Here is a 26,116-nt window from a genome sequence, read left to right on the forward strand (position 1 = left end):
CTGAGGATCCTTGGGAAAACTCCTATGGGCTCCACCCTGAGTGCCCTTAACAAGAGCTAATAGTGAGTTTATTGAGCCCTGTCTGGATACGATGCTTAGTACTTTATATGCATAAGCCCCTCCCAGTAACCACATAAGGTAGGCCTGCGTCTTTCTACTTTACAGACCGGGAGAATGAGGCACAAGGAACTGGCTTCCGCTTTCACAACTTATAAGAGGTGAAGGTAGGATTGGAACAGCTGTTTTATATCAAAGGCAGTGCCCCTAATCACTAACTTAAAAACCATATGGTAAATGCAGGGCCCAGGGAAACTCAAATTCAGGCTGATCATAAAGAATCCTTATATACCAGTCGGCTGTCCCTGCAGAAAACTGCAGCCCCTGCCTAGCTTGAAAAGAGGGCATTTCCAACACAGACAGCAAATTGGAGACTTAGTTTAGTTTCTCGCTTCTGCCCAAGCTCTCTTCCTGGGGGATGGGGGAAGAGTGGGCAGAGCAATAAGAAGGAAAGGATTCAGGACTTGGCGGCTCAGTGGCAACAGAAAGGAAATAGGTTTGTGTTCTAAATCAAAGGTGTCCTAAAAGATCACCCTGCCATCAAGAGCTATTAGAAGAAATTCTGTGCCATTCTTAACTTCTTCTGCCACCCTCAGTAACCTTATCTGCAAGAACCTGAAAGAGACACGAGGAAGGACTTCTGGGAAAAATGAACCAGTCATCTCTGTAAATTGAAATTTCTCTTTATAAAACCCCTTTCCTGGAGAGCGGAAAGTAATGTACCCAGCCAGCTCTTGGGGCCATCTCTAAATGAAGGCTGCCCAAAGGAAGAAACACCAAGATTTTCAACGGTGAAGACGAGGGCAGGACAAGGGGATCGTTTTTGAACTTCATGCCTCCCTGGGTTTTAAAGTCTTTCAAGTTCAAAGGACCGTCAGGAAATGGTACACATTCACAGGTAAGACAGACAACGTAAGGTCTAGAAAAGGTATCAGAGAAAGCTGGTACTTGTGGAGGAGTAGCGCCCAGGAGGCAAAACTCCTGCCAACATGATGCATTGCTTTCCCCCCAAATCTGCAATTTGTTGTGATTTGGTGCTCCCTCCAAGTCAAAAGTTCTCAACACTACACACTTGACTCTTAAGTTCCTTTTCAACAAGAGCTCATCTGCCTGGTCCCCGAGCCATGCCCAGGTTACCTGTATAAAGAACAGAGCCCTAGAAGCAGCAGTAATGCACTGTTTGATGACAATGCTATTTCTTCTCTGCACTGTTTCTGGCATGCAACATATACCCGTACACTTGTCTGTGGAGCTTGCCCAGAAGAATAAATAATTCAAGTTAGCTTCTATCGTGGCTGACCTAACCACAAGCCTATTGTTTTTGAGAGAGGAATTCACATAGGCTTTGATGAAGCATTTTAAAAGGACACAAAATTAAATGACTCGATCTGGCATTTGACTCAAGAGCAGCCAGTCATTGCACATATGGGGTTCTACTTGTTGATTTAAAAACTTGGCTTCTCCTTGGGAGAGAAGAAAATAGAAGCTTAAAAGCACTTACTCTCGAACGCTCCAAATCCTTGCTTCTTTGTTCCCAGATGCACTCGACTTACAATCATTTGTGCTGTAAACACATGGCCGTTTTTTGTGTTCTGGCAAAGCACCTTCAGTGCTTTAGTCCCTTTTGTTTGAACCGCTGTGAGGCTGGCGATCGATGTGCAGTGCTTCAGAACTGCAAGCGTGCAAGCCCGTGTTTGACAGTTTCATTTCTGGTTTCTCTACAGTGCTTTGCAGTGTATAAAGCACAGACTAGGGTCAGAGGAGCGGCAACTCAGTGGAAGACTGTGGGCTCTGGATCATGTGACTGCAGGCAACTTATTAAGCTTGAGTCATAAGAAAATTCCACCCACCTGGCTGGCTTATGGAAGACTCACTTTGTTGGGGCTGCTGTAACTAAATACCACAGACTGAGTGGCTTAAAGGACAGTTCTGAAGTCTGGAAGGCCAAGGTCAAGGTGTCAGCAGGTGTGGTTTCCTCTGAGGCCTCCTCCCATTGGCCAGCAGAGGGCGTGCTTCTTGCACATGGCCTCTTCTGTGCACATGCAGGCCTGGTACCCAAATTTCCTCTTCTTAAAGGACCTCGGTCATATTGGATTAGAGTGTGCCCCCAAAGACCTCATTAAAGACTTTATATAGTCACATTCTAAGGTACTGGTGATTAGGGCTTCAGCCTATGAATTTGGTGGGCACAGAACTGAGCTCCCAACAGACTACATGACAAAGTAGGGCCTTGATAAATGCTCACTTTTTTTCCTTTCTTTAACATGGGAAAAGAATCCGTGCTTTGGACTCATGAAACAATTTCAATTCTTGGTTCTGGTGCCTGTAAATTATGTAAATTTGGCCAACTTGCTTAACCCGTTTCAACATCTGTAAAGTGGGAAAGAGGCTACCTCCTTCAAACGATGGTTGTGAAGATAAAGTGCTGAGTATGATAAGTGCTTAACAGTATCAGGAAGGTGTATTTGCTAATACTGCATTATTGGTTCCTAGCAATAATTGTCATGAATGTTTCCTAACTTGTCTCTTTTTGGCAAAGAGCTTTGGCAACTGGCCTTGATGATGGCCTGTGGACTAAATAAGGCAACAAACTCAGTCCTGGAGATTTTAAGATTTTCTGATTGGTTGAACAGAGACAGCAGCAGCAGTGGCCCATGGAACACGCCCAGCAGAGCCTTACTATAGAGATTACACAAGACCACGTCAGACCCCCAAGCATCAAACCATCTCCTTCTCAACGCCACCATCCCTGTGCCTCCACTTTCCTTAGCCTACCTTGTGACAGAATTTCCCCTGCAACGAAAGTCACAGGCAACCCATCCTGAGAGCACTGGCCAGAGAGAGGCAGGACTGAAATGCAAGTAGCATGCTACAGGGGACTGCACCACACATGCACGGAATTTAGTGCAGGGGGAGGGGGCTGAGCTGAAGTCTTATAACTGTTGCTTCTAGTCAGGGAATCCTCTAGACAGAAGCCCACTTCTCAGTGTCAACCTCTGCAAACCAGCAAGATTAAAGGGCGCCTCCAAAGTAAGACCAGCCACCCCCATGACGCATAGCCATGTTATCACGTGGCTACAGCAGAGCTGCTCCAAAAGTGGTCTGCAGGTCTTGCCCATCTGCCAACTCTATGCTACTGGTCCATGACAAAGCACAGAACAAGCATTTAGTAACTTTAACAGCCGTTCGACAGGAGACTTTTTATATGTTACATATATAATAAAAAACCTCATGCCTTTGTGCCCTTTTATTTCATTTTTCTAGAAATTCATTCTTACTGCATTTTATAAAAGTAGCAGTCCACAGCAACTGGCCCTGCAGCACAGACAGCTTCAGCACTGGGTTACAAGCTTCTAGTCAGATATCTGAGTGCAAACAAATATCTTTCACACCTCAGCAAGACACTCCTGCTTGTGCCCAAGTACATCTCACTTTGAGACAGACATGATAAAACCCTGGCATTTTTTCTACATTCCACCTAAGAAAATGTGTTTTCCTAACAGGAATAAAGTACAAATCAGCTTCCAGTGTACATTCCAGTCCAGATCCTCACCACGCAGGAAGTGATCAATATCCAGGGGGCTTTTATTCAAATGTCTGTGACAACTATAGACACAATACACTCTGTTCAGAACTGGATGTTTCACAGGAGGAAAAATCCCGAATATGAGTTAACAAATTCTGGATTCAAATCCTGGCTTGACTGCCTAAAAGCTTTTTGACATTGAGTGCCTATTTTTAACTAGAAAAAGTAGAGGTTAAAGCCCTCTAACCAATTTATATCTTAAGAGTGTTGTGAAGAGTCAAATAAGATGATGCCTGCAGGAAGTTCCTCTGCGGCTCAGCCTCTAGGGGTTAAGGACCAGGCGTTGTCACTCTTGCTTCTCAGGTTGCTGCGGTGGCGTGGGTTCGATCCCTGTACCAGGTAATTCCATATGCTGCGAGCACAGCCAAAAAGAAAAGGAAGGAAAAAGAAGAAAAAATAAATATGACATCTGTGGAACATAGCTCATAAAGTGCAGCAGAAGGGACAATGGGATCAGCACTGTGAGCTCAGCCTTCAAAGAGGTGACAGACTCAAAGGAAACTGCCCCTAATAGGGCACAGTGAGTAAGCTGACCAGAACACCAACCTTCAAATATCCTGTTAAAGGTTTACCAGATTGGGAGTTCCCATTGTGGCTCAGCAGGTTCAGAATCCGACTAGTATCCATAAGGGTTCAATCCCTGGCCTTGTTTGGTGGGTTAAGGATCTGGCAACGCCCCGAGCTGTGGGGTAGGTCACAGACCTGGCTCAGATCTGGTGTGGCTGTGGCTGTGGCTGCGGCTGCCAGCTGCAGCTCCGATTCAACCCCTAGCCTGGGAACTTCCATATGCTGCAGGTGTGGCCCTAAAAGAAAAAAAAAAAATTTTTTTGGCAGATTAGAAAACACTGCCTTCAAATTCTTCTCAGTGCAGAATGCCCTCTTATTTTCTCAGGCACTGTTAGGTGTGTTTGCTTCCATCCCTCCACGTCTAGCACCACGACGGACACACGAGGGAGGAAGGGCATCCCTGGGAGCCGCTCATAGTACAGGGCGCGCCGGTGGCAGGCTCCAGGCAGTGTGTGACTCTGACACACAGCGGGAACTAGAGAAGGACACCCCTTCCCCATTTTAACCTGCACAACTATTTGGAGACCCTCTCAAAAAGACCACAAAGTTAAAAATACACCATTTCACTCCTGTCCTTTAGGCAAAAGAAGACCAAAAAATCATATGTATTTTTAGCTTTATTGAAGACATATTAACACTAAACAAGTAGACAAACACATGCTTTATAAAACATACATTCTCATGTGTGAGAAAATATAAATAGACACTGGGAAAGGGCCACACTGAACAACAACTTGGCTTAGAACTCTCTTCAGGTACACCTAGTACCAAGGCTGCTCATACTGATATCCTCTGATAGGGGTAAAAAAGGAGAACCAGGGGAAAGTGGAGGGTGGAGGAGTCTCTCTGCGGATCAAGAGGCCACTTTAAGTGGCCAAGAGATATTCCAAGAGCACTTGACCACCTGATGATCAGTTTCTCTCTGAAGATAGTTACAGCTGACAAAAGATCACTTACTCCTTACTTTTGAAAACAGGCTCAAATCAAGCTGTTTTTTCACCTTCACCCCACCTGTTGGTAAAGATGATCAGGATTGCTAAGAAACACTCAACACAGAACCTGAGGGAGCAGGTCCAAATATTACTCTTCCCAAGTGCAGGTGCGCGCGCACGCGCGCACACACACACACACCTCCACACACACACACACACCCCTATCAACCAAACTTCCAGGTTTGAAGGTGTTCTCTTAGGAGAAGCTTACAACAGCTCTCTTAATTCAGAACATGTTCTTTTTGTCAACAAACTAGGCAGCTATAGAAAGGAAGGAAGGGAAGAAAGGAAGGAGAAAGAAGTAAAATTAAGGCTAACTGATACTGGCTTAGACTGAACTCAAAACAAAGTTTTAAGTTCGAAGAAGAAAGGGGAAAACATCTGCCAAACTGAACCAGGAAAGAGACCACGTGACACAAAAATGAAACATCACCTAGAGATAGCCAAAAAATCTTAGATCAATTTTCTAAGGACCGACTGTTTGACAATCACCTCTCTAATCTGCCTCTAGAAGCAAAATCAGAAATGGAGGACGTAGCACAAAATGACAGCAAAGTTACCTCTGTTGCTCCATTACCCTTTTGGCATTTCTGTGGGTATTAAAATGATTAGAAAAGGCCATTAACACACTTGAGTAAAATACTGGGTATAAAACTGAATATCACAATTCTGACCCCATTCCAAATGGAGTCCCACAGATAAAAAGAAACAGGAATAAAAATTAAAGAGTACAAGGTAGGCTTAAAATACATCACAGGCTTAAAATATTTTTTATTATGGTAACGCCATTTGGGTTAGTGACTAGTTAGAGATTTTCTCAGAAGTATAAGCCCAGAGTTGCATGTTTTCAGCCATTAACATAGAACAGGCTCCTTCTGTCAACCAAAGAACAATCTTTTAGCTTAAAATCACTTTTTAAGTGCTCTACACTTACTGTATATAAATGACTCTGAAGGACCAAGTTTTAAGACTGTCAGGTTGCTCCTGGAGTTTCCCAATGATAAAACGGAATGAGACCTGAAAGTCATCTTGACCATAGGCCACCTCAATGCAGAAACTTCTTCAACACTATTAACAGATGATAAGGTACCTCCTGTGTACACTTTTCACGTGAAAGGCTGGAGACCCCAATTGTAAGATAAACATAATTGTCAGTGTTGGCTTACATGAAATTATTGACAAGTGTACACTGCACCTTCCTGTAACTTCCGCCCCACTGATATGACCCTTGTCCTCTGGCATAAAAAGAGCAAAGCTAAGCCTTGTTTCACATGACAACCCTTTAGGTAACTCAAGACTTTAATCATCTCCCCCTTTTCTTGGGAAAATGAATAGTAGAGTCTAAGTTGCTTGACAGTTTGTTCTTTTCCAACCTCCCAATGGACAATGTGAAGGCAACTGTTCATACACATTTAAAGCATTCTAAGATGGTACTTTAGAGGGAGTGGCACGTCTGCTGGGTTTCTGATATTTCCTGTTCTACAGAGTAACTTGCACACTAGGGAAAGCACCTTGAGGCTGCTGAGGGACAGAAAGCCAATGGGTTAGGCATAGACTTGGTGGCAGCAGGGCTTAGAGTACAAGGAAAATGTCACTTCTTCCAGGCAGACTTCCAGAATCGGTCTAAGAAGGGGCACACACAAATCAAGAGAATTAATGTGTCCCTAATGATAAGAAGTGGTAACTGGGTGGGGGGCAGAGATTACTTCTCTCCGCATTTAGTTCGCCTTTGCTTTCGCAACATTTCTGATTAAATTGGAGGCAGGCCGACACTACACTGCTGGGAAAAAACACTGACGAGCCACAATTCTGTCTATAGCAGAGCACCTGCTTGGTCAAAAACATAGGCAATAATGAAAATTTTCAGGAATTCCATCTCCTAGGATGAGAACTTACTACATTTATTATGTCTTAAAACTGGGGTAGGCTACCCACACTTAAATAAATTCCTGACATTTTTTAGTTACTTAGCAAGCTAGCAATATCTGGGAGGACACCTTAACTATCTGAGTTGACGTAATAGAGAACCTGGCCATTCAGGAGACCAGGAGGCCAGAAAGACACCACTGGCAGCAGAAGGACCATTGCTAAAAGCAGAGGCAGCACTCTTTTTTTTTTTTTTTTGGTCTTTTTAGGGCCACACCCGAGGCATACATGGAAGTTCCCAGGCTAGGGGTCAAATCAGAGCTGTAGCTGCCAGCCTATGCTACAGCCATAGCAAAGCAGGATCTGAGCCTCGTCTGAGACCTACACCACAGCTGGTGATGACACTGGATCCCTGACCCACTCAGCAAGGCCAGGGATCGAACCCGAGTCCTCAGGGATCCCAATCCAGTTTGCTACCACTGGGCCACAGCAGGAACTCCCAGCACTTTTCTGGAGCACTGGTTTGCAGCTTGTTTTCTATCTTCTCCCAGGGGACAGCTGATGCTCACCTGCAGGCTAGCTCTAACTCTTTTTCACTGAAGTCCTCCAGAACATGAGTAAGAGAACTACAAGGATAACCTCGAATACATTAGAGAAGTAAGTGAGTCACAAACTAGTTCATATTCGTTGTGGTACACCTCTCACCTGATGCTGTAACACCAGTATTCAGACCTACTCTAGAAAGCAAAGGGCGGTTCTCAGTCGATACTGTATCAGAAGCTGAATATTTCTCCTCATGAGTATTTCTTACAGCATTACGCCTGCTATAGAGGAAATAAATCTGGCTCAAGTCAGAGTAAGCAGCATCATTCCTGTTCTACTTGAACAAATATTTCATGAAAGCAGCTTTTTATTACAGTGGATAATCCTCCTTGATTCCTGGAGGGATCACAGATTCAGAGAATGTTATAGCTGGAAAGAGCTTTAGCACATCTACTAAAACACCCTCATTTCATAAATGAGAAAGTCAGGCTGAGAAGTAAAGGGACTTGCCCTTGATTACACACCTAGTAGGCAGCAGAGCCAGCAACTAAATCAGGCTGCTTGATTTCTAAGTCAGCCTGGTACAAGTTATACTACAACCTAGTAAATAGGAAGGATCACAAATTGAAGGGAGAAGGAAATAGTGATGTTTGAGAAGTGCACAGTAAAAATGGACAGAGGCTGAGAATTTAACAAGGAAAAAGAGAAAGGCATGGAGGTATCAAACAGCTGGAAAAGTGCTGCTGCCTATGGGAGAAAAATTTAGGATTAAAAACTAGTATGAAATTCAGCTAAACTTCTGGCAAAGAGCTGAGAAATTACATGAGTTTAAAACCCTTGAAATGCACAATGACTCAGAAATAGGTATTTTCATTTAAGTGACTGAAGTCATCTAATACATAACTAGTCCTCACTAAATTTACAAGACAGGATCTGCAGCCTTTCTGAAAGCAGAAAAAAAAGAAGAGCTGTAGTCCATTACATTCTATTAGCGTACTAAGTCTTTTGTCTACATAAAGCTTTCTGCTATCAGAAATTCAAGAAAACTTTTTGGCTTAAATAATCACTAATACAAAACAAGGACCATTCTAAAGCTTTATGGTATAAGAATTTCTGCACGTTCTTATACTCTCAAAAGCAGTCTTCCTTCTTAAGACTGTGCATTAGTAGAGGAGATATTATTTTTTTAAAAAAGAGGAGATCCCGTCGTGGCTCAGTGGGTAACGAATCCGATTGGGAACCGTGAGGTTGCGGGTTCGATCCCTGGCCTTGCTCAGTGGGTTAAGGATCCGGCGTTGCCGTGGGCTGCGGTGTAGGTTGCAGATGCGGCTCGGATCCCAAGTTGCTGTGACTCTGGCGTAGGCTGGTGGCTACAGCTCTGATTTGACCCCTAGTCTGGGAACCTCCATATGCTGTGGGAGCGGCCCAAGAAATGGCCAAAAGACCAAAAAAAAAAAAAAAAAAAAATACACAGACACACAGACACACACACACACACGCACACGCACACACACAGAGGAAAAGGCAGTCTTTGGTTTCCTCTTTAACTAAGTACTTTGCTGAGACATATTCCCAAAACAAGTTTTCCCTTTATCTGTGTGCACATGGCAATGAAAAGACTGCAATTTGTTGAAAGAGCCTTTTTATGCTTGAAAGATTATACTACCTGGCACTTGTAAACAGATGACAAATGATTATAGATACATGAATCTAATGAAGAAAGTGGTTAATTACACCAAGACTGTGTTTGCGTGTACTCAATCACTAGGTATCCTGCCTCTGTACATATACTTCTTAACAAATATGTATTTAAAACTTTAAACAAAGTCTTTAGAGTCACTAAACCAAGTTGTACAAAATCTGTGGTCTGAGAAGCTGCTGTCAATATTTTAACTGGATAGTATATATAATTTTGGCATATCAAAAATATTTACATTGCAGCCAACATATTATGATCAATGAATACAAAAATTATTTATAAATACACATATATTTACAAAGAGATCCCTGGGCAACAGGGACATTAAAAAAAAAAAAAGGGTGGGGTGGGGGGGAGAGTCACAAGAATATAAAACCCTTGACCTGGTAATAGTTGGTCAGGTCTGAGATTCCTCTTGAAGACCTTGAATATCAAAGCCCCACTCTCAACTATATGCTTAAAAACACTGCAGAATCCCAGGCACACTTCCCAGAGGACTCCAAAATTATTCCTGTTCCCTGGAAGGCCAAACAGAACAGCGATGTTTGCTCAGGATCACTCTGGGGATTGGGACAATCCAGGATGCTAAGCTGCGAGGAGAGAGACCCTTCCTAACAGGCAATGGGCACCTGGGCACAGCCCAGTAGAGCCATCAGAGGGCACGTCTTTCCTCTATCTTCCTCTGCCGTCTTGCACATTTTGTATTAGATGTGCCATTTCTGACAGCCAGTACCCTTTCTTCATCAAGCAGAAGCCCAAACAAATGCCTGGCCCACCCTGGCGTGGTCTGATGTACCTGTAGACAGAGTAAAGCAAACGCCGACTTTGGGGTTTCTTCTGAATGCTGAGGTAGTAAATACAAAATTAACTACTTTGAGTCTTTGCCCAGATTTCATCCTGGAGTGAGTTTCATGTGCCCTCACTGCCATCTTGAATGTTCCGAGTCCTACTAAAATCGAAAGCATGGTCGAGTAACCTGCGGGAGGGCATGGGGGACGCGGAACAGTCTGGATCAGTCTCTGCCAGACCCTCGTTCTGATGGAGTTGTGGTGACTCAAGGGCTGGCTGCTGGGAGAATGGAGCACGAGGCATACCTAGATCTTTGCTTATGTTCCACAGAGGCCGCTGCAAGGTTTCTGTGGATGAAAGATAATCATTATCAGTGATATATGGAAGTTCAAAATTGATTTTCTAAACCTTAATTTTCTTCTACCCAAGTCCTCAAAGAAATAAAGATGCCCAATATTACTGAATAAGAATACTGATATCAAACGCGTACTTGCCATATTCTTAGCAACACCCCAAAAAAAAAAGAAAACAAAACAAAATCTGGAACCCTGGTCTTTCAAACACTTCTACTCAATACCTTTATCAATTATTTACTAAAACCATGTTATGTGTCATCTACTTTTTCCCTATTATTAGTTTTCTGCTGCTATAAAAATTTTAAAATAAAACCCTTAGGAGTTCCCTGGTGGCCTAGCAGTAAAGGACCCAGAGTCATCACTGCAGTAGCTTGGGTTACTATCATGGCATAGGTTCTATCCCTGGCCCAGGAACTTCTATATGCTGCAGGCGCAGACTGTAAACTTTTTAGACACATAGAAACAAACTAAAAAAAAAAAATTAGTATCCATATAGTAGTGAAAGTTGCATGACATAGATAAAAATCATTGATTTGGTATAATAATTGCATCTTTAAATAAAATTAAACACCTTTAAAAAAAAACTTTTTTTTTGGCAAGGGGGCTGCACCTGCAACATGTAGAAGTTCCCGGGCCAGGGATCGAATCCATCCCACAGCAGTAACCCAAGCTGCTGCAGTGACAATGCCAGATCCTTAACCCACTGCACAAGAGAACTCTCAAAAAAATCATTTTAAAAATAAACAAACAGGAGTTCCCATTGTGGTGCAGAGGAAACGAATCTGACTAGGAACCATGAGGTTGCAGGTTCAACCCGTGACCTTCCTCAGTGGGTTAAGGATCCGGCATTGCCGTGAGCTGTGGTGTAGGTCGCAGATGCGGCTAGGATCCAGCATTGCTGTGGCTGTGGTGTAAGCTGGGAGCTAAAGCTCCAATTCAACCCCTAGTCTGGGAACCTCCATACGCTGCAAGTGAGGCTCCAAAAAAAGCCAAAAAAAAAAAACAAACAAAAAAAAAAAAACAACCAACCAGGGAGTTCCCTAGTGGCCTAGTGGTTAAGGATTTGGCATTGTCACTGCTGTGGCTAGGATTTGATCCCAAGCCTAGGAACTTCAGCCTGCCTCACGTTTGACCAATAAAATATTCATACTAATCAAATAAATAAATAAACGCTCCCTTCCAGCTTCTAGCATGTCAATAATTCTAATAATAACCAAAGCTGATATTTTTAAATCAGGTTATGTGTACTTTGGTTTCAAAAATAAAAATTTCTCATTCTTCTAACTTATTGCAGTAGTGACCTCTTTTCCCAGAGAACATTTACTCTAAGTTATACTAACTTTGCAGGGATACATCTTGGAAAAAGCCAGCCAAAAATTCTAGAAAACAGAAATTCAGAAATAAAAATAAAACCCATCCCAATCCTGGGCATCTATCCAGAGAAAACCATGACTCAAAAAGATACATATTCTCCAATGTTCACTGCAGCACTATATACAATAGCCAAGACATGGAAACAACCTAAATGTCCATCAATAGAGAAGTGGATAAAGAAGATGTGGTACATTTACACAATGGAATATTACTCAGCCATTAAAAGGAAAGAAATAACGGCATTTGCAGCAACATGGAAGGACCTAGAAACTATCTTGCTAAGTTGAGGTTAGTCAGACAGTGAGACACCAACATCATATGCTATCACTTACATGAGAAATCTAAAAAAAGGACACAAGGAGCTTCTTTGCAGAACAGATACTGACTCACAGACTTTGAAAAACTTATGGTTTCCAAAAGAGACAGGTTGGGGCATGGGGGATGGGCTGGGGGTTTGGGATAATTTCCATACAACTATAAATGTAATAAAATTCATTGAGTAAGTAAAAAATAAAAATAAAACCCATGTGTAACATAAGCTAGAACAGAGCTTCTCAAGCTTTAATATGTATACAAATAATCTGGGGAATATGTTAAAATATAGACTCTGTTCACTAGGTCTGGAGTAGGACCCACGCCCTGCATTTCTAACAAGCCCCTAAGCGATCCTGATGCTGACAGACCTCACTCTGAGCAGCGAGGAGCTAGAGCACCGTAGGTAAGGAACAAGCAATGCACAAAAGCACTCTCATTTACTGATTTCCTCACTAACAATTAAGATAGTCCCCAAACTGGGGAAAAACGACACTGCACTTTTCGTTCTACTTAAAAAGTTATTTGTGTGTATAACTCTTCTAGGACATGGGGAAATGGATTTAGTGTTGGTGCACTTTTTTCACGGGCACAGAATTTTAAAGACAAGAGGCTAACTTCACTAACAGGATATTCTTCTCTGACCTGTACCCTCTTTAGAGCTGGTCTCTGTCTCTTAACTAAAAACAGTGGAGTGTGGAGTTCCCGTCGTGGCGCAGTGGTTAACGAATCCGACTAGGAACCATGAGATTGCGGGTTCGGTCCCTGCCCTTGCTCAGTGGGTTAACGATCCGGCGTTGCCGTGAGCTGTGGTGTAGGTCGCAGACGCGGCTCGGATCCCGCATTGCTGTGGCTCTGGCGTAGGCCGGTGGCTACAGCTCCAATTGGACCCCTAGCCTGGGAACCTCCATATGCCGCAGGAGCGGCCCAACAAATGGCAAAAGACAAAAAATAAATAAATAAAAAATAAATTAAAAAAAAATAAAAACAGTGGAGTGTATCTTAAAAGTTCACATCAGACTGTTTACTTGGCTAGAACCACTCCGGAAGCACCATTTGCAATGCCTTCCACTGGGAAGCTGCACAGTGCCCGGCACCCACCCCCTCCACCCTCATCGCTACTCCCAGTGCTCTTCCACTGCAGGCTGACAGGAGGGTGACAGCTGATGAAAAGCCTGGATGGACAGGAAGACATGCTCAGAAGTGCCCTTCCTAGAAAGAGTTTTGTTTTGTTGTACTTTGTTGTACAGACTGGGTGAAGATCAAATGCCTCATCTGCACAAAGTAACATGTGTTTCTTTTTCCTGGGCCACCATCCCCAGATTTCTTTCCCACTTATGGCCCTAAGTGTAGTATTTCATAGACAAAACAAACACCTGCCCAGTGATACTGACACTCAACATGGACCTGACAGAACAGCAGCCAAATACAACATCTGCAAATCTTCTCAGTGAAAACCTTCACCCAATTATGCCCAAATTATATCTTTAGCATTTCAAATCTCTATAATTTAAATAAAGATGGAAGAAAAAAGTAATACCTATATGAAACTTTTTTATAGAAACTTTTCTACATGGCTTCTGAATTTTTAGTAACATGATCTTATTATTCCCACAAAAGTCGTTTTCATCCTACAGATGCAGACTTCTTTCTAACTCTAATCTCTAAAAATCTCTGGTTCTAGTTTATACCAGCTAACGGTAGCTAATTACTCCATTGTATCAATGTGTTTGCTTCCTGTCAAATGAGAGGACTACCTACAGGACAAAAGGAAAACTCAAGTACGCAAAAGTGAGAACAAGTCAAAATAAGCAAAAGTGAGAACAAGTCAAAATAAACAAAAGACACTGTGCCCTTTACCACTGCTCATCTGTGTGGAGGGAAGTTTCTTCTCATTTATCCTCTCATGGTTGCTGGGAAAGGCAGACATCCCTCTGTCTGCTGATGATACCAGGCTCTCCAGGGTAGTGGCCTCTTGGGGAGGATGTGCCAAATATGTCTCTTTGGGCATCTGGACCATGAGGCTGGAGAGCGTCTGCTCTAGAACATCCTCTTCAGCAACGTAGGTGTACGGACAGTATTCTCGGGTCCGGGAGTAGATGTTAGCATTGTCATAACAATCTGAGCAGATAACCCGGGTACCGGTGCCACCTGAGGACAACATGGGAAAGAACCCAAACATCCTTCAGTTAAGAAATCAGCTTTGCCAATCAGTAGTTTTCTCTAACCCCTGTCATCATTACAATCATTAGCTGGTATTTGTTCAAAACTTACATGATACACCAGAGGAAGTTTCAGGGTCTTTCTGTGAATTAACTAATTTAATTCTCATCACCTCCCTAGGAGGTAAATACTATCATTATCCCTATTTTACAGATGGAGTAACTACAACACAGAGAGGTTAGGTCACTTGCCCAAAGACATGCTGCCAGAGACCAACCTTCCCAAAGGCATACAGTGGAGAGCTGAGATCGACGCTGAGACCCTCCGGCCCCAGCATCCATGTTCTTGAATAGTACATTAAACCATCTCTGTCCAGCCTGGACAAGGTCATGCTCAAATCAAGGGAGTCAAGATAAGGCCAGCACTGAGCTACAGAACCCATGCTCGGCTTCAGCAAACCAAGGCAGAGAACAAAGTTATGATGACTTCACAAAAGCCCGCATTACTTCCACGAGTCAAAAGGGTAAGAAATGCTAACTGCTAAAAGTACCCCTAGAGAAGGACTCAGATGGTCAAGAGTCCTGCCTGATAAGCATGTGCTTGGCAGGAGTAAAAGTTTAATAACGAACTCCCTGGACCATTACGTGCTTTGAAAACTGAACGATGAAGGGAGGAAAGTGAGAAATTGAGAGCGAGTTACTTACTCGTGATCAAGCAACAGAATGTTAGGACTGGAAAAGAACTGGAAGTGATTAACCCAGAAAGCAGTGTTATTTCCTACAAATTTCAAAGAGTAGAGGCTTTTAAGTATTCTTTCAAAAGCTAGAAATACGTCCTTCCCATGGAAAGCCAAAACAAAACCCAACTTACCAACCATATAGAGAAGTTCTATTAACACTAAGCCTAAAAAATCTCTGTAGCAATGGAACAGACCTTTCATTTTTATAGTACTTGAAGCACTACACAGATGTGTCGAATATGGGAGCATATTGAGAAAAATGCCTTATAAAATATTATTTATTTTTAAAATAAGGAAATTAAAGCTCAGATTTTAGTAACTTGTTCATGATCACATACTAGACAGAGGAACTGACAATCAAACCCAACTCCCTCTCTAGTTCACCTCCCTATGGTCTGTCACTCCCTTTGGGGAGGGGGGAGTAGGGAAAAGCAGTGTGGTAAAGTCAGGTTCACGTAATTATGTTACATCTCTCTAATGTTCTCCAATATATGCAGAGAATCTTCAGTGCCTTTTAAACCTGTCATCAGGAGAAACAACCTCCCCTGGATATGGTCTGAAGGCTGCTCATGCCTGAAAAGGATACCACACACCTGGAAAAGAGTTTCTAGAGCATCTCCTTCCCATAATAATACTCTAGTCTGAGAGCCTCTGCTGTGTTCTTTAATCCCTTTTTAAGGATGTGTTTCTCCTTCTGTCAGATGATTTTCTCCTCTGTTAAGACTTAGTCAGTTTTCATCCTATTTTGCTTGGAGCCAAATGTTTTCATTGAGTATCTTACTTTAAAATATTGCTTCAGGAGTTCCCACTGTGGCACAATGGGATCAGGAGTTGCAGGTCTGACCCCTGGCCTGGCACAGTGGGTCAAGGATCTGGTGTTGCCACAGCTGTGGCTTAGGTTGCAACTGAGGCTGGGATCTGATCCCTGGCCTGGGAACTCCGTAAGCCACAGGTGTGTTGGAAAAAATAACTATCTAGGAGTTCCGGTCGTGGCGCAGTGGTTAACGAATCCGACTAGGAACCATGGGGTTGCGGGTTAAATCCCTGGCCTTGCTCAGTGGGTTAAGGATCTGGCGTTGCCGTGAGCTGTGGTGTAGGTTGCAGACGCGGCTCGGATCCCACTTTGCTGTGGCTCTGGCATAGGTCGGCGGCTACAGCTCCGATTGGACCCCTAGCCGGGGAACCTCCATATGCTGCAGGAAGCAGCCCTAAAAAAGGCAAAAAGACAAAAAATAAAAAATTAAATAAATAAATATCTAACTCAATGGAGAAGAGGGCTGACGGACACTGTAGGCATAGACAAGGAAGAGTCATTACCATCAGCGCCTTTGTGTAAATATCCATTGGCAGGAGGCATAAGCTGCTGGTGACTGCCTGCCTCCGAGTTGCTGTAGCCTTCCTGTGGCTCAGACAGTGTTCCCTGGGAAGACAAGTAGCTGGGAATGTCTGCAGGCAGATTGAGCTCCTCTGTAAAAGAAACATCTGTAACTCCCAAATAAAGTTAGGCAAATTTAAGACAATACTCAGAACACTCTTGCAAACGTACTCTCTTTTGGTACAAATGGCCAGAAAGATGTTATGTACCTAGAAACTCAACCGCTCTTAGAATTTTCTCTGAAAACTCTTTCTCACTAGAATTCTCATCAAAGCTTCACTTCAAAAGTCATAGCAAAAGAAACAAGACCTAAAGTCTGAAATCTTATCCACAGACACACTTGCACAATCTGTCTGGCTGAACCTCTTCTCTCACAGGTTTTCAGGGTGAGCAATGTCAAAGACTGACCTCCGTCATAAGGACTCCACTCTTTCCCACAGGAAACTAAAACGGAAATGGGCCTTAGGCATTAAAGCAAGTACACCTGCAATTGTTTATCAGAGCAAAATTCTTTACAAATTCTTAAAATTATTCATTGGAAAGGTTCTATTACATCAAAGAAGACATTTTAACAGAAAAATCCTTCCTTCTTAACAAAGTACCAAAGCTCCTCAGTTTTTCATATTTTACCATCAATCCTATACTACATTCTTGACTCAAGTATAAGCTACAGGTGCCAACTGGGTACCACTCACCTGTGTTTGTGATACTATAGTCTTCATTTTTCCTCCTCATGTGGTAAATAACAATGACCCAGATCAAAGAGGTGCCCACAACACAGCAGACCACAACAATGATGACAATGCCAACTGTGGTCCAGCCATCATCTTCATGCCCAATGCTACCCTGGGAAGAGTCACAATTGGAGGATGAAATGACATTTAGGTAAATGTGACCACGTTCTGTCCCAAGGGTGTTGGACATAATGCAGGTATATTTCCCAGCGTCTTCTAGCCCAGCATCGACAATGATGAGGAGCTGGTTGGCTGCAGCAAAGAAGTGCCGTTCTGTCACCAGCAGTGGTCCGTCATCTTTGGTCCAGTTGAGGCGAGGGGCAGGACTCCCTCCAGCTATGCACTGTAAGACCGCAGTCTCACCTCGGGTCACTGTCTTGTCCTCCAGAGGTCTAATAAATGAAGGTGTCTCTAGCAGAAAGAGGTATTAAAAAATCACATTAGGCAATCTGATTCCTAAAACTCTACTGAAGTAGACTAATGAGGTTATCATGAAATAAGCACTTTCATATATTCACGGATTACAAGTTAATATTTCAGAAAAGCAAAAGCCTCAAAAAAAATCTAAATATTATCTCAGGAATTCTACCTCAAGCAAGCTATCCTCAGCAAAGAATTCAAAGATTTATATACATAGATGTTCATTACAAAATTAGTTGTAATTTTTACAGGGGAAAAAAATCAAAAAAATCTAACAGAAATATAAGTAAATTATAGGAAAGCCACATGATATTTTATGAAGATTTAATGACATGGTTACCCTGTGATACAATATTAAGTGGAAAAAAGTAGGCAGACATAACCATATACAGATGAGTGCTTTAAAAAGTCCAGAATATGCCAAAATCTTTAATAGCATTTGAAGGACTTTCCATTCTTTTTTCTAATTGTCTATATATCAAATTTTCAAACAATAAGCTTATTTTTCTGATTACACAATTACACAAAGCAACAAATTTTTGAAAACCCTAACATCTAAAGGAAAAGAGAACTAGAATTGGATTTGAGTCCCAATAAAGAAAAGGATTCTCATAAGAAAAAAATTGGCTTGTCAGGGGAAATCTCACAGGGAAAAGACATTTTACCAGAGCATAGGATTAACAGGAGCATAGTGGAAGGAAAACAGGAAATTCCACCAAAAGACAGGTCATTTTTTTTCATCTTATAAATTTTTTAAAAAATATGAACTGGGAAGGCAAAGTTAAATTGTCTCAAGTTCACTGTGAAATAGGACGTGAGGCAGTATAAAACTGCAAACTCATTAAGTGAATAGTAGAAAAAACAAATATACATGAAGTAGAAAACTTACACAGGGAAATACAACAAAATACAAAAGGTTGTGAATTTTCCATTCACGGAATAAAGATCTCTAATGCTGCCCTCCGAATATCCTCAGATTTCAGTTAATGAATCCACTAATACCCTAGGCTGACACAACCCTGCATAAATTGGCAAAACAAGGTAACAAATGAAATCTCAAACTTAAGACTTTTCTTGCCATTAAGAGCAAGAGTAGATCCACAATAAAAAGGCTCCTGCAAAGGCAGGGACCCACGGAGCAGTTAACATACCTAACACTGTTAGCGAGGCATTTGCTGAGAGACCCCCTGCTATATTCTGTGCCATGCAGCTATAGATGCCCATGTCTTCTATTTTCACGTTTGCAATGAAGAAGACATCATCCTCAGGCATGACATGCATGCGTCTTTCCCGAGCTGCAGGAAAGTCAGTACCACCATCTTTCTGCCAGGAGATCTGAGGCGCAGGGTGGCCCTCGGCAGCACATTCTAATCTGGCCATGGCTCCAGTGCGAATAGTTAGATCCATTGGCGTTTTCAGAAAAGATGGCATCTCTGTTCCAAGAAACATCACCAAGACAAAGCGGGTGAGGGGACAAATACATATACATATATATGTGTATATATATACACGCGCACACATATGTACAAGGGAGACTTTGTTAGCAAAACACCAACTGTTGTAATGTCTATTTCTTTGAGAAGACATGCTCTCTGGACTGACTAGTAAACACATTCAGAGACCATCTTTTCTCCTATAACCTCAGAGTATTTAATAACTAACTCTTCTAGAATGCAGGACACACCTCCTTGATCTCCTTGGTAAGAACAGAGAAAGCAGAGGCCACAGACCTTTTTGAACTCCCTATTTTACTTGGTTTTTTTTTTTTTTTTTTTTTTTTTGGAAGGGTGGCCACATTCATGGCATGCAGAAGTTCTCGGGCCAGGGATCAAACCTGCACCACAGTGCCCCAAGCCACAGCAATAACAGCACTGGATCCTTAACTCACTAGATCACTAGGGAATTCTTAGAACATAATATTTACTATGACTCCCTTGCTTAAGAGACTAAATGGTGCTTCCCAAATAAACAACTACAAAGTTCTCAAGGTAACCATGATTAAAAAAATTTATGCCTTCAAACATCTCATAAAACAACCCAGAAGCAAGACACATGTACACCCTTTAATTATACAAAGCCTAAAATGTTGTAGTTATTCAATCTAATAGGCCATAGATAAATCAAGCCATTTTGTTTTTCTTACAACCACAGTGAAAAAAGAGCACTATTTTAAAAAGTGATTTCATGTGACGACATTCAGACAACGGTAATAATCACTGGATCCAGAAATGTTCTAAATACCCCCAGTTATTGGAAGGCCCTGTGAACAGTGTCAGGAATAAATTTCATAGTTTTCAGAACAGAATTGTGGTTCTGAAAAAAAAAAAAAATGGAGAATTTCAAAAGAGTTCTTTCAAAAGCATAAATAAAAGCGAAAGTAGCCTATCTCCTGGGGCCACAAATTCACCTTTACCCCTCAGTCAAAGACTAATTAAGGACAATAAATGAGTAAACTAGCAATCCAGTCTATATATTATCACAACCTTAAAGACAAAAACAGTAAGGACCCCAGGACATCCCTCTGAAATGTCATCAGGCCTAGCCTAATTTTCTTGGTCAAATGGTTCAAAAATGAAACATGAAAAAAAGTTTCAAAAATTAAACACAAAACTATCAGGGAGCATAGTTTCTTACCATTCACAGTCAGTTTGGCTTTCTGAGAATAGTTAGAACCAAAGTGATTAGTAACGATGCACTGATATTTTCCTTCATCTGTGAAATTCACATTGAAAAGATGTAAGACACTAGTATATTCCAGAGCTTCTCCAGCTTGCTGTTGATAACGTACAAAGTTCTCAATATCAGCATCATACAAGATTTCACTATCTTTGCGCCACACAGCAGACATGGCTGAATCACTGCTGCTCACTGCAGTGCATGTCAGAGTCACGTTCATGCCCCTTAGAGCAACTGTGGTTTCAGGATGAGTTCTTATTTGTGGCTTGAGAAAATCATCTAGAGGAAAAAAAAAAAAAAAAACAGGACAGGAGCCAAGTCAATTATTTATTTTTGGATCTACAAATCCAATTTTTTTTTTCTTTTTCAGGGCTGCACCTGAGGCATAAAGACATTCCCAGACTAGGGGTCAAATCAGAACTGCAGCTGCAGGCCTTCACCACAGCCACAGCAACTCAGGATCCAGGCCGCATCTGCAACCTATACCACAGCTCACAGCAACGCCAGATCCTTAACCCCCTGAGGCCAGAGATCAAACCCGCATCCTCATGGATACTAGTGGGGTTCTTAACCCACTGAGCCACAGTATAAACTCCTATAGATTCAATTTTTTTTTTTTTTGGTCTTTTTTTGCCATTTCTTCAGCCACTCCCACAGCATATGGAGGTTCCCAGGCTAGGGGTCTAATCGGAGCTGTAGCCACCAGCCTACACCAGAGCCACAGCAACTCGGGATCCGAGCCATGTCTGCAACCTACCCCACAGCTCATGGCAACGCTGGATCCTTAACCCACTGAGCAAGGCCAGGGATCGAACCCGCAACCTTATGGTTCCTAGTCGGATTTGTTAACCACTGAGCCACAATGGGAACTCCAGATTCAATTTTAAAACAAATAATGTACAACCGAATGCTCTGTTTACAAAATGGCATGTTAAGGTTGAAAGGGCTGTAGAGCTCTAAGATATGTACATGTCAGCAGCTGAGCCTGGACCAGAACCAAGGTTTTCAGACTTCAGGGCTTAGCACTCTTTCCACCATCTCTTACTGTCACTTATGCTTAGAATGTACTTCTTAAGCACTACCAGTTACTAGGAAATGAAGAAACCTAAATTAGAATTTTTTAAAACAAGTTCAAATCCTCTTACCCATTATATATGTATGCGTGTGTGTGTATATATATAACATACATAAAAATAGGTATTCCTATTAGTAAAACACAATATTTGAAAGTACTTTGTGCATAAGTTTCACCTAAAATAGTGAAAAATTCCAAGCATGTAAAAAATCTAAATGAAGACTGGCTTAGGATTAGCTAATAAACTACAGATAATAATCAGAAATAATAATCTATTATTGGATCCATTCAAAGCAGTAGGTATATGAATTCTCAGCCAATATCTTTACTGGGTAACATTCCACTGTGCCATAAAAGTGGTAACTAAAAAAAGAAGATAAAAGGAGCTCCCATTGTGGCTCAGTGGTAAAGTCAGAAAGGCAATTGTGGCAATGAAGCAGAATTTAGTCATTATTAGGTTGTTTTCTTCTTTAAAATTTGTAAAAATGCAAGTATTTTGTGCACCTGAACTTCCAAATGTCCTAAGCGTCTTTAAGTAGATGGTGGAAATAGATCTGATAATATACAGCTATCTAAATAATCAGTTACTAGTGATATGCAACACAGATACACTGATCTAAAAGTGAGACTGTGTAAAGCTAAGAACTATTTACTCTACTTCAAAGGAAAATTTAAGGATAAAAATTTTTCCAAATTGAGAAAATTAATAGATTATATACATGAAATTATAATTAAGTGCTAGACAGAATCAAGACAACTTGTCTATGACAACTATATATATATATATATCCCCTTTCCCCGCTCCAAAACTCCCAAACCTTGCCACTTCTGTCCTTAAAAAAATGCATCGTAAATAGAAACCAAGGAGTTTCCATTGCGGCTCTGTGGAAATGAGCCCGATAAGTATCCATGAGAATGCAGGTTGGATCTCTGGCCCTGCTCAGTGGGTTAAGGATCCAGCATTGCCTTGTGTTGTGGTGTAGACCGGGAGCTAATGGCTGTGATTTGATCCCTAGCCTGGGAATTTCCATATGCTGCAAGTGTGGCCCTAAAAAGCAAAGAAAGAAAAAAGGAAAGGAAAGAAGAGAAAATAAAAGAAAAAAGAAAAAAGAAAAAAGGAAGGAACGAAGGAAAAGAAAGAAAAGAAGAAACCAAATAAAATCGGTACAGTCATACATTGCTGGTGACAACATAAACTAGTAATAACTCTTTGAAAACATCTGGCAGCACTCTTCAAAATCTACTCAATATAAAATCATACTTTTTTTGGCCATGCCCACAGCATGTGAAAGTTCTGGGGCGAGGGACTGAACTCATGCCATAGCACTGACACCACCAGACCTTTAATCCGCTCTCTAAAATCATACTTCTGAATGAATTCATGAAAAAAAACCTCATACTTTTTGATTCAAGAATCTTACTCCTAGACATTTATTCTAAAGTTAACAATCCCCCTAAAAGGGAAAGGGCCTACATTCATAATGATGCTATTATACTGATATTATTTAAAATGATCACTTAAGAACACACAGAGGAAAAAGCTGCCTATGACATATTAAGTCAAAGAAAAAAAAAACTTAAGCTATGATTACAATATAAAAATACTGGAGAAGAATGTAAAGAAATGGAAGCAGATACGCTAGTGGGAAGGCATTCTATTTAAAAATTTTTAAATTCTCTTAAGATAGTATCTAACATACAAATTTTTAAAACAAAAATACAAACCACAGACAAAATCTTTCAGATCCACATTCAGGATGCTCTGCCCTGCTAGCCATTCAGGGTGTGCACAGCTTACATTCACAGAATGTTGAAAGTTATTATCAACCAGCCATTGAAGCAACCACTTCAAATGGCAGTCACAGAGCAAACTGCTTGTGTTCAGAATCCTGCAGAAACAAAGAGGAAAAGAAGGGCCCTTTACTTTTCATTCCAAGTTTCTCCAACATTAAAAGCTTACTACACACCCATGCATTTTTCTTGTCAAAACAAAAAACAAAAAACAAAACCTGTTTAACATGGATCTAACCATGAGAAAACAAATTCAGACTATCAGCCTTGTTTCAAGTATGATAGTGTCAAGAAAGACACTAATAAAAGGCAGAGGGGACAGGTAAGGGATCTGTTTTGGATTAAAGGAGACTAGAGAGCCATGATAACCGAATACAGAGTCTGATCCTTCATTAGAAAAATATTTACCTACAAAGGACATTTTTGGGACACTGGTGAAATCTGAGTGTGGACTGCATATTAGATAATATCATTTTATCAATTTTAACTTCCTTGGGTGTGATAATAGTGCTGTGGTTATATAGGAAAATACCCTTTAGAAAATACATGCTGAGATATTCTGGGGTGAAGTCATGAGGTCTGTAACTTACTTTCAACTGGTTAAGCAAAGTAACAGTGTTCGTGTCTATGCCTATGAGTGTGTGGAAGAGGGAGAGAGACAAAGACAGAGAGAAAGGGAGGGAAGGAAGGAGAGAAATAGATAACAAATTCAGCAAAAAATTAACAACTGATGAATCGAGGTAAATGGTATATGGGTGTTTGCTGTTCCTCTAAATTTTCTGAGTTTAAAATTTTTCCCAGAATAGTTTGGGGAAGAGCTTACTACATATGTTGGATTGTAGAGACATCTTTGTTGTAGAGAGGATGTAATTATTTTCAAACTATTTCATCAAGACTAAAAACATTTCAGCCCTGTGGCAATGTGTACTTCAACTTAAACTAAGAACCACTGAAAAATAGTTTTAATAGGCCTATAAAATATATCTGAGAAGTGGGTGTTTTCTTTTAATAACCATTAAATTGGGAAGCAGGGAAAGCAAGATTTTGACATTATAACTTACTTCGAGTGCGCCTTCAAGATCCTCAAGCAGTTTTAAAGTCTGGTATAAAATATCTCAGATCTGATTCCAAAGACTGATTTCAAACACTCTTTAAGGGCACCTCAAAAGCCATACTCTATCAAGGGTAATTTTCATTAAGCAGGCCAAAAGTTACCTTTGGCATTTAAGAATTCTTATGTTAATATTAATTCATTCATAGAGAATTATCTGAGTTTACCATAGGCGCTGCTGTAGCTGTGGGACTACAGCCCTCACAAAGCTTCTGTATTTAGAACCAAGCAATAAACAAACAAGAACAAAGTATAGTGTCAGAAAGTTAAGTCCCATCAAGAAAAACAAAGCTAGGTCAAGACCCAGAGACAGAAGCTACCAGTTTAGATACAGTGGTCAGGGAGATTCTCTGGGCAAAGACCTGAAAGAAGTGAGAGAACAAATCACATGAAAAGCTGAGGTAAGAGTGTCGCCAAAAGAGAAAACGGTGCACAAAGACCTTGAGGCAGACGCTCCAGGAAAAGCAAGGAGGCCACTGGGGCTAGAGCACAGAAAGGGAGGGGACAGTGACGGGAATGAGGCTGGAGAGTTAGGCAGGGAGGCCAGGCCATGCAGGTGCTTTATACACTAAGCGAAGAACTTGAATTGTTGTCTTCCTTTGTGTATAGGGAAGACACTGGAAGGCTGAGAACAGAGGAATGATGTGAACGCTACTGGATTGATACCTTCTCAGGTATAATGTAAGTTGGCTCATGAGACCTGAACTTATATTCAAATTCCACGACTTACCTGAGGCAAGATACTGAATGTCTCTAAGATCTTAGTTTCTATTTCTGGAAAATGGGATTAAGAATGCTACCTCAAAAAAAAAATGTTTAAATAGTTTTTAGCATCGTGCCTGGCCACAGATCCCACAGAATTCACATGAGTTCCTTTCACTCTTATTTCTTTTGCCTCTTTCCACCCTTCATATGCTAATGAACCCTGCCACACCTAATGGAGTATTTAGCCTGTATTCTCTCCACAAGTGTATGGATAGATATATACCAAAATATCAACAGCAGCTGTCTTGGGAGCACTGGGGGTTTGAAGGTCTTTAGCTCTCCCTTGGTTTATCTTCTAATTGTCTACCATGATCATACAATTTTAATGCAAAATTTTTTTTAATTTTTATTTGACTCTCCCACCTCCCCGCAATATTTATGCAAAGCACTGTGAAGGATACCAAGATATTAGGAGATATTTTAATAAATGTTGATGTGAAAAGCACTATAAATATAACTTAGATTTAAAATAACCAAAAGCAACTAAAACTTCTCAGTAAAAAAGTTGCATTCGATGGAGTTCCCATTGCGGTGCAGCAGAAACGAATCCAACTGGGAACCATGAGGTTGCGAGTTCGATCCCTGGCCTTGCTCAGTGGGGTTAAGGATCCGGCGTTGCCGTGAGGTATGGACACGGTTCGGATCTGGCATTGCTGTGGCTGTGGTGTAGGCCGGTGGCTGTGGCTCCAATTGGACCCCTAGCCTGGGACCCTCCATGTGCCATGGGTACACCCCCCCCAAAAAAAAAGTTATATTAGAGTTCTTACATAAATAGCTTGTTCAAACCAACTCCCAAATTACCAAATGACTCTCTGAAGAATGAAACTACAATACTGCTTTCACCCACTATTGAAATTGTATTTTTTTTTTTTTTTTTTTTTGGTCTTTTGTTGTTGTTGTTGCCATTTCTTGGGCCGCTCCTGCGGCATATGGAGGTTCCCAGGCTAGGGGTCGAATCGGAGCTGTAGCCACTGGCCTACGCCAGAGCCACAGCAACACGGGATCCGAGCCGCGTCTGCAACCTACACCACAGCTCACGGCAACGCCGGATCGTTAACCCACTGAGCAAGGGCAGGGACCGAACCCGCAACCTCATGGTTCCTAGTCGGATTCGTTAACCACTGCG

General features: G+C 41.5%; 1 protein-coding gene and 1 long non-coding RNA gene across 6 annotated transcripts in view; both read right to left on the reverse strand.

The window, feature by feature from the left end:
- Positions 1 to 4,321, reverse strand: part of LOC110260343 — a 131,843-nt gene extending 127,522 nt beyond the window's left edge. The window contains exon 1 of the long non-coding RNA XR_002343502.1: positions 1,559 to 4,321. This is a non-coding gene — a long non-coding RNA (uncharacterized LOC110260343). The remainder of the gene's footprint in view (positions 1 to 1,558) is intronic.
- The window catches only part of LRIG2 (leucine rich repeats and immunoglobulin like domains 2), a 162,647-nt gene continuing 141,340 nt past the window's right edge, over positions 4,810 to 26,116 (reverse strand). For all 5 annotated transcript variants that reach the window (XM_021090738.1, XM_021090735.1, XM_021090737.1 and 2 more), the window contains 7 exons: positions 23,049 to 23,212; positions 20,207 to 20,527; positions 18,724 to 19,005; positions 17,114 to 17,563; positions 16,361 to 16,510; positions 14,002 to 14,292; positions 4,810 to 10,446 (listed from right to left, as the gene is read on the reverse strand). In XM_021090738.1, the coding sequence (XP_020946397.1) occupies positions 10,220 to 10,446; positions 14,002 to 14,292; positions 16,361 to 16,510; positions 17,114 to 17,563; positions 18,724 to 19,005; positions 20,207 to 20,527; positions 23,049 to 23,212 (1,885 nt within the window). In that variant the 3' untranslated portion in view covers positions 4,810 to 10,219. The remainder of the gene's footprint in view (positions 10,447 to 14,001; positions 14,293 to 16,360; positions 16,511 to 17,113; positions 17,564 to 18,723; positions 19,006 to 20,206; positions 20,528 to 23,048; positions 23,213 to 26,116) is intronic.

The sequence above is a fragment of the Sus scrofa genome, chromosome 4 (genome assembly GCF_000003025.6).
Source record: "Sus scrofa isolate TJ Tabasco breed Duroc chromosome 4, Sscrofa11.1, whole genome shotgun sequence".
In the NCBI taxonomy this organism is placed as follows: Eukaryota; Metazoa; Chordata; class Mammalia; order Artiodactyla; family Suidae; genus Sus; species Sus scrofa.